General features: G+C 58.5%; 1 protein-coding gene across 1 annotated transcript in view; it reads left to right on the forward strand.

Moving 5' to 3' along the window:
• ADGRF3 (adhesion G protein-coupled receptor F3) overlaps window positions 1-6,788 on the forward strand; it is an 11,045-nt gene extending 4,257 nt beyond the window's left edge. The window contains exons 2-11 of the mRNA XM_090064506.1: window positions 6-537; window positions 744-953; window positions 1,230-1,373; window positions 1,509-1,705; window positions 2,073-2,264; window positions 2,447-3,850; window positions 4,402-4,443; window positions 4,531-4,590; window positions 4,861-4,918; window positions 6,505-6,788. Coding sequence (XP_089920632.1) covers window positions 6-537; window positions 744-953; window positions 1,230-1,373; window positions 1,509-1,705; window positions 2,073-2,264; window positions 2,447-3,850; window positions 4,402-4,443; window positions 4,531-4,590; window positions 4,861-4,899 — 2,820 coding nt within the window. The 3' untranslated portion in view covers window positions 4,900-4,918; window positions 6,505-6,788. The remainder of the gene's footprint in view (window positions 1-5; window positions 538-743; window positions 954-1,229; window positions 1,374-1,508; window positions 1,706-2,072; window positions 2,265-2,446; window positions 3,851-4,401; window positions 4,444-4,530; window positions 4,591-4,860; window positions 4,919-6,504) is intronic.
• The last annotated feature ends 1,952 nt before the right edge of the window (window positions 6,789-8,740 follow it).

The raw sequence follows: 8,740 nt of genomic DNA on the forward strand, positions 1-8,740 counted from the left end.
CCCAGGCAACTCCAGCAGGGGGCGCTCTTACCGTCTTGGCGCCCAATGAGACGCCAGCAGGGGGCGCCCTCACCGTCTCAGTGACCAGTGAGACGCCAGCAGGGGGCGCCCTCACCGTCTCGGTGCCCAATGAGACGCCAGCAGGGGGTGCTCTTACCGTCTCGGCGCCCAATGAGACGTCAGCAGGGGGCGCCCTCACCGTCTCAGTGACCAATGAGACGCCAGCAGGGGGCGCTCTTACCGTCTCGGCGCCCAATGAGACGCCAGCAGGGGGCGCTCTTACCGTCTCGGTGCCCAATGAGACGCCAGCAGGGGGCACCCCCTTGGTCTCCATTCTGCCCCCAGTGCAGACCTCAGCAGGAGTGGACCTGACGCTCTCCTTCCCGCTGGGGCCGGGGGCCGCGGACGTGCAGTGGCTCCTGGTCGGCCTGGGGGGCGGCTTGGGGATGGAGCTCCACAATGGGACGCAGGTGACACTGTTCGTGAACGGCTCCGAGGCCGTCCTGAGGGTCACGTCCGTCTCCTCCGACTGGGCAGGTACCCCCTGTTCCCCACCCACACGCCCTGCTGGGGTAGGACCAGGGAGGGGGTGGGGCGCGATTCCCCTCTTGTGGTGGGCTCGACTCATGGGTGGAAGGGGCCGGATGCAACACTGGCCACCCCTTCGCAGAGGCAAGGGCCGTGCTGGGACGGAGCACACGGGCATGTTGCCCCGTGGGTGACGCTGACCCCGTGCCCAGCAGGGGTGTACGTGTGCCAGTACATCGTCAGGAGCACCTGGCACCAGCTGCACCAGCGCGTGGCCGTCGCGCCCAGCCCTGCAGACCTTGCCCAGACCCCGGCACAGGTGTCCATGAACTGCAGCTCTGCAGCCGGGCTCACGCTGCAGTGCTGCATCCGCAACATGGGCCAGACCTACCACGTGGCCTGGAGCCCTGGGCCGGCCCAGCCAGGTGCGTGCTGCATGTGAGGGCCGGGCGGGGGTCCCGGGCAGCTGGCAGCTTGGATCGGTGCCGAGGTCCCCAGAGGCTGCTCTGCTTTCAGGCTTCGCGTTGTCTGTCTGCAAGGTTTCACCCCAGATAATTTGTCCCTCCTCACTCACAGCTTTGGAGGACGTTAATTAGATAACGAGACCCCCAATCCCAGCCCCCGCGGCACACGCAAGCCCCTTCCCCATGTCATACATGCTCCCACGCATGCATCACCAAACAACTCCCGTTCCATTACAGAGGCGCTGAGGGGTGACGCGGACCCCCTGTGCCACACGCTGGTCCTGGCCACCTGCCCCAGCCAGGACACCACGTACCAGTGCACCTTCACGGGTGAGGGGCCGGGATCTGCACAGAGCCTCGTGACCGTCTCTGTCATACAAGGTGTGGGGCTCAGAGGGTGGCAGGTTTGTGGCTGGGGGCTCAGGGGCCTAATCCTAACCCGACCCCTAGCTCCGCAGACATCAGTCTCCCGGGGTTCAACCATCACTGCCTCCTCCTCCCTATGTGCCCCTGTAGCCGGGGACCTCTTCTGCTCCCAAGACCACAGCCAGGGCACGTGGGGCACAACCAAAGCAGGGCGTGTGGCTGAGACGTGGTGCCCGGAGGGCAGTGCTGGGACCCTGCGAAGGACCTGCACACCTGAGGGGACTTGGGGGGCTGTGACAAGCCAATGCACCTCGCAGGAGCTGCTGGCTGGACTACGCTGGGCCCGGGTGAGTGCCTGGACCCCCCTTGCCGCGCCAAGCTCATCTGTCCCACGAGGCCTGGGTCCTCTCCCTTCAGAAGAGACAGCCCCTGCTTTGCAGTCACTCCGCAGGCCCTCAGCTCCCTTGTGTCCAGTCAGCAAGAGTGGGGTCAAGATCCCCCGGCCACCCCAAGCAGCCACGTGCCTCTGCAAAAGGCGCTTGTTGGCTCCAGAAAGGTGAGGGGCTGTGTCCTCCCTGGGCCAACGCCAGCTGCCAGGGCCTGAGTTGCTGCCCGGCTCAGGACTGGGCTCCGGGGCAGTGTCTGAGGCTCCCTCATCATCCCCCCCGGGCCCTTCCCTCGCACACACCCATTCGGAGGATTGTGCCCCCGCAGCTGCTCCTGGCGGGGCTGGGCAGCCCACGGCGTGAGCTGGCCAACCTCATCGAGTGGCTGCGGTGGGAGACGGAGCCCAGCCGGGGCCTGGTGAACAGCTCCCTGGACCTGCTGGCTCTGGCGACCGTGGCAGACACCATCGCCCGCATTGCCGCGGACACCGGCATGAGTCTCAACCACAGCAGCGTGGCCGTGAGTGCTGGATTGGGGCCAGCCCAGGCTGCAACGGGGCAAGATGTCTTGCTTCGTGCAGGTGGGAAGGGACTGCTAGGCTTGAGGGGACTGAGGGAAGGGGAAGGGCAGCAGGGGGTGGCACAAGACAGGCCAAGCTTTCAAGGATGGTGGGGCCAATCCAAGTGTCTCCATGCTTGCAGAGCTTCCTGGTGGCCTCCAGCCAGCTGCTGGATGTCTCCACCATGCCCCTGTGGTCAGAGGCCCAGGCCCGGGTACCCTCCCTGCCCTCCAGATTCCTGCAGGCCATTGAAGGCATCACCGGGCGCCTGAAGCCCATGCCAGGAAACTTCAGCCTGGCCCTGCCCAACCTGGAGCTGCAGGGAGCCATGCTGGAGCCCACAGCCCTGAGCGACTACGACAAGGCCTTCGCCACGCGGCCACCGCTTCGCGTCCATATTGCCAAGGCAATGCTGGAGGCACTGGTGCCACCAGGTGCCAATGTCACAGTCACCAGCATAGTGCTGAAGACACTAGGGGCTGTCCTCCCTGGACACTACGCCCCAGACCTCGGCAACGGGAGCTTCGCTCTAGCCAGCCTGGTGCTTGCCAACGCCATCGTGGCCAACAACGGCAGCGTGAGCAGGGCTCAGATTAACATGACTTTCGGGCACCGGGAAGGGCTGGGGGATGGGGGTGGGCAGACGCCACAGTGTGTCTTCTGGGATCACGGGTTGTTTGAGGGGGCCGGGGGGTGGTCCGCCGAGGGCTGCCAAGCCACGGACGTGGGCCCCGGTGCCACCACGCACTGCCTGTGCCAGCACCTGACATCCTTCTCCATCCTCATGTCCACCCGCCACGTGGCCGACGGCTTCTGGCTAAGCTTCCTGAGCCAGCTGGGGGTCTGCGCCTCCATTGCAGCCCTGCTGCTCTGCCTGAGCATCTACCGCCTGGCCTGGCCCACTGTGGTGCGGAGCAAGGTCTCCTACTTCCGCTACATGACGTTGGTCCAGATCTGCCTGTCCCTGCTCCTGGGCAACCTGTGCTTCGTGGGCGGTGCCCGCCTGGCCACGGAGGGCTGGGAGGAGCTGTGCATGGCAGCCGCCTTCTTCATGCACTTCTTCTACCTGGCCACCTTTTTCTGGATGCTAGTGCAAGCCCTCATGATCTTCCACCAGCTGGTCTTCGTCTTCCACCAGCTGGCCCGTGCCTCCGTCACCCCCTTCATGGTGACCATAGGCTACCTGTGCCCGCTGGCAATTGCCGTGGCAACCGTGGCGGTGTACCACCCCCGGCAGCAGTACCTGCACCCTGCTGCCTGTTGGCTCAGTGGCTACAGCGGGGCCGTCTATGCCTTCTCGGGGCCAGTGCTGCTGGTCGTCCTGGCCAACCTGCTGATCCTGTTCGTGGTGGTAATGAAGCTGATGCGGCCATCAGTGTCTGAGGGGCCCCCGACGGATGACCGGAAGGCTTTGCTGGGCATCCTCAAAGCCCTGCTGGTCCTCACGCCTGTTTTTGGCCTGACGTGGGGGCTAGGTGCAGCCACCATGGCGGGGGACAGCTCGCGGGGATCCCACTACACCTTCAGCATCCTGAACTCACTGCAGGTGGGTGAAGCGGCATCCCTGTCCCAGGCACCAGTGCTCTCAGTGGCGGGGCAGGGGCTCACATTCAACCTGGCCTCCACCAAGCTGCTCTAGCCCTGTGATTCTCAACCGGGGATGCCGCCAGCTCCTTGGAGAGGTGCAACACAATAGCAGCCCAGCCAGGCGTGCAAAACCCAACCTGTGATTCAAAGGATGACCCCAGAGATTTCAGGGTCCAAGCCATCCTGCCCAGCCTGGGGGCTGGATGGGCTCTTTGCAGCAGAAGAGCCGCTCTGGGATTTTTCCGTAATGGAAGAACAGGTGAAATCTCAGAGCCAGCATCTTGCAAAGGGGGATGGAAACTGCAACTTTGTCTGGTGCTGCTGGCTGTGCAGGCTAAAGGGGTCCGGGCAGCTGGGTACAGTTGTCTCTGTCGGGTCCCCATCCCCTCGTGCGCTGGGGTGGAGCTCAGCAAACGGAGACACTGGGAGCTGGGGGAATGCGTGGGCAACACACGAAGGATGCTGACACGGAGTCTCTCAGCCCCTGCCCTTTCTCTCCCTTCCGTGCAGGGCGTCTTCATCCTGGTCTTCGGCTGCCTCCTGGACAAGAAGGTGAGCAGCCTCCAGGCTTGGTGGTTCTGGGGCATGTGCCCCAGGCACAAGCTGTGGAGTAACGGGGCTATCTCATGTCCCTCCCAGGTGCGGGAAGACTTGCTCCGGCACCTCAAGCCACCTAGTGCCAGAGCCGGCCTCTCACAGGTGAGCGCCAGCACAGCCAGGGATGAGGGTCATGTCCTGGTCTCCCCAGGGCAGGTGTCTGGGGGTGGATCTCGCACCCACAGCCCAGCAGGCTCCGAGGCATCTGCAGCTTTGAGCCCCGCTGGGCTATCGGACCGGGGAGCTGGCGTCCAACCACGTCCCCCTGGGTGCACCGATGTCCCCACGCCGGCCCTGCTGCTTGCCTGGGGAGCTCATGGAGCCAGGCCAGGCCAACACATTGGTGGGGCATCTTCCGCTTTGTGTTTGCAGAGCAAGAGCAGCGGCTTGGACCCGAAGCCCAGACACTAAGCGAAGTTGAGGTGTGCAGGTGAGGGCAGGTCTGCTGCACCCTTGCATGACACTGGACCCCAGTACACGCACATGATGCTCTTCTCCTGCTGCCCCACAGCTCCCGTGTCAGGGGTGACTGCAGTTTTGCTTGGAGGTTAGGCAATGGGTTTGTCTGGGCTAGTTTGGACAGAGGTGATCCTGCCTCAGCCAGGAGTTGGACTAGTTGTGACCCGTGAAGCTCCCTTCCAGCCCCATGGCTGTAGGATTTTAAAACCAAAAACAGCTGCAGGTCCTGAAAATGCATCCTGGAAGAAGGGAAGCCTGAAAGAGCTGGGCTTGAGAAGAGAGAAGGGGAGATATGACACAGCACCAACCATAGAAAAGCTTCAAGGGAACAGGGAGGGAGGCAATGGGCTCAAGGTGCAGGGGTTTAGGTTGGGTATTTGGAAAAAACTCTCTCACTAGGATGGTAGTAAAGCACTGGAACAGGCTTCCCAGAGAGGTGATGGACTCTTCATCCTCGGAGGTTTTTAAGACCTGAGTAGACAAAGCCTTGGCTGGGATGATGCAGTTGGAGTGGATCCTGCTTGGAGCAGGGGGCTGGACTAGATGTGACCTCCTGAGGACCCTTCCCACCATAATTTTCTATGATGATGTGATTTGTGTGCCTACAGCACGCCCTAGAATAGCAGCGGCCCCTTGTTTTGGAAAGGCAGAAAGAAGAAAAGGTCTTTCCTTGTCGCCAGGAATTGAGTAGCAGCAGTGAGAGACCAGCCAGCTTCATGCACTCTCTCTCTGCGGGTCACGTGAAGACTTTACTTTTGCTTTCTCTCAGTAGAGTGATAGAAACTGCTCTTACCGTATTTGCTGCATATAACATGCACTGCACTATCCAGCAGCTGGGTTTTTTTGAAGGTGTGTGTTATATGCAAGAAAATACAGTCGTTCTCCACAGTGGCAGTAATCACTGATGCCACTGCAGTGCAAAGGTTCAGGCATTTTATTATCTCAGGAAGAGATAGGAGAAGAAATAACGCAGTGTAGAGGACCTCTCAGCATTGTGAGTCCCACCCTGCTCCTCGGCCCTGCAGAGCTGGTGCTATTACTGCAGATCAAGGCCACGCTCCCTGCACAGAAACCATCAGGGCAATTTCTGCCGATTCCCAGGTTCTCCAAGGAACAGAAAGAAAGCTGGAGGAGGCTGCGTTGCACACACAGGCCCCCCTGGCAGTCCCAGCAGTTCACTGGCTTTAAAGAAACAGAAACTAGAGGTTTCACTCAATTCAGACCAGAAACAAATATAAAAAACACGCCATTAACAGTGAGGAGGAGTTAATAGAGGTGTGTGCCCTGAGGACCCCGAAGCAAAGAGAGGTGCTAGCTCTCTGGGTGGAAGTGTCCTGTAGGGTAATTAAATGTTGAAGCGCTATTCTCATCTCTCAAAACTATTTTCCTTCCCATAAGCCGCATACCTGACTCCCTGCTGGAGGTGTGTTGTATCAGCCAAACGGGCCCAGCAGTGCTCTGCTGCTGATACAGCTTGCTAAGCCTCAGCTGAGTTATTAATGACAGGGTTTTCCTCTCTTCCAAACTGCTCCTAATTATCTTCTCTCTGCACAGCAGGTTTCTAGAGACGAAAACAGCTGTCAGACCTCTGCAGTCCTGGTCCTTCTGGCTGTTTTTTCTTCTTCTCCGCATCATAAAAAGATGTTGCAGCTTCTGCTCCTGGAGATGAAATCAGGAGCTGCATTTTTTTTAACTGGGTTTTCTTCCCTTCCAAAAAAAAGAGTCTATTCTAACATGCATTTGTGAAGACATTTTGCATAGTCTGTTGCCTATGCAACGTGCTGCGGGAGGAGGCAGGGAGGGCCAGCAGGCATCAGCAAAAAAGCAGAAATAAACCTTCAGCAAAGCGATGCGGTCCCGTGACTGTTTTCACATGGTGTTTTTAAAGCACGGTTGTAGCAGTGCTGCGTGCGCCAGAGGGAGGGAATAACTGAGCAAGAGCCAGGGGGTTAAACAGGAGGTTGTAGACCTTGGACTGCACCTGTCAAACAGCACAGTGAAGAAGTTAGGACAGGATGCACATAGATCAGGGCAGCTCTCATGCAAACAGTTATGCAGTTGCAGCACAAGAAAGGGCAAAAAACATGGCGTGTACAAGTGGCCATAGTTAACAGCACCATGGTCCTGGGGATGACGATACTAGGCAGGAGAGCTGCTTTCAAACCCTGGCTGTGTGCATTTAATCCTGTCCCTTCCCAGCACCCTTCACCTGGGAGCTTTCATGTAGGAGCAGTACAGGGGCTTCTTCTGACATCTACACGGCATCTGATCATTTTGTTACACACACTTGGGCTCATTTATTGTACTTGCAAGACCTTTCACCTTTGGGCATTGCAGCAGGTGTCGATAGCCTGAGGCTCTGTACCACAGTCACAGGTGGTTGAACTAAGTATAGCCCCAGGTACGGTACAGGGGCTGGTACAACAGGAATCCAGTCTTGATCTGGGCCTGCGGGCATGCCCATACCACAAAAGGAAAGACTGAGGATGGGACCAAAGGCAGGCTAGGAGGCGCATGAAGTACCTGATATTTAGCGCTGTGGTGCTTTCCATGCAAAGATTTAACAGAGCTGTCATATCACCTCCTTTTTATGGGCAGACTGTAGTAGAGAGAAACAACTTGCTAAAAATCAGAGAGCAGGTCAGAGCTGGTGCCCTCCAGAGTCCCAGCCTACTGCCCCATCACGCCACGGTCTTCCCTGGCACAGCACAGGGACATGAGAGCAGTTACCTGCATGGCGGGTTTCTTGACAGCACACGCATGCGGGGCCATTGTCTGTGATGGACCTGCCACCATCAACCTGACGAATCACCCGCGGCAGGCGAGTCTGACAGCTTCTTTACACAGGGAGGGGAAATTTCCCATGCTTCCGACCCCAGGAACTTTTCTCCTTCTGGCACCAATGATTCATTCAGTGGCTCCTATGAAAGCATCTCCCATTTTGCTTAGCAACACTATTGTAAAGCATATTACTAGAAAGCACTGGGGCAGCCTCCCCAGAGAGGGTGGAGTCTCCATCTTTGGAGGGTTTCAAAGCCAGGGTAGACAAAGCCTTGGCTGGGATGATGCCGTTGGGGCTGGTCCTGCTTGGAGTAGGGAGTTGGACTAGATGGGACCCCCTGCGGTCCCTTCCCACTCCCATTTTCTATTAATATTCTGGCTGTGATGCCCCCTTATTAGTTCAGAAGTTCATCAAACAGCATTTCGTAGCATTGCTCACCGCTGGCACGCAAGGGCAGACACAGTGGGTGCCTTGTGGGACTCGTCTCTACCCCACTAGCATGCATGTGGGGTTTGGAGTTGAACAGAAAAGGCAGAGTCTCGATACAACCCTCCTGAGCTTTGCTGATTGCCACATGGGACAGGGAGAGAAACCCACCTCCCTCACCCCTTTTGATCCACGTGTCAGGGGGTTGCTAAGCCTCCCTCAGAGGCACTGGGTATAAGATGCAGCCCAGGCTGGGGCTGGAGACCAGCTGTGCCAATGCAGCCTCGCAGGGTCCTGCCTAGTCTTGGTGCTGTCAGGGTCGACTGTACAGTTTTGCTAAGAGCTTGGAAAAGAGATGCATTGGGCTGGTTTGGACAGACCTGATCCTGCTTCAGGAAGTGGTTGGAGTAGATGCAACTTCTGCAGCTCCCTTCCAACCTCACTACTCTAGGATTTCTTTGAACTGTCTCCAAGACTGGTGTGGTTTCAGGTAAGCAGAGGAAGCCTGAGGTAAGAAGCTGCGAATTGGCTCAATATCCCAAACGCATTAAGTCAACAGGGGCTGGGGTTGCTCTTCACTTCTAA

This window comes from Crocodylus siamensis, chromosome 1 (assembly GCF_052110815.1).
Source record: "Crocodylus siamensis isolate JL-2025a chromosome 1, ASM5211081v1, whole genome shotgun sequence".
Classification (NCBI taxonomy): domain Eukaryota; kingdom Metazoa; phylum Chordata; order Crocodylia; family Crocodylidae; genus Crocodylus; species Crocodylus siamensis.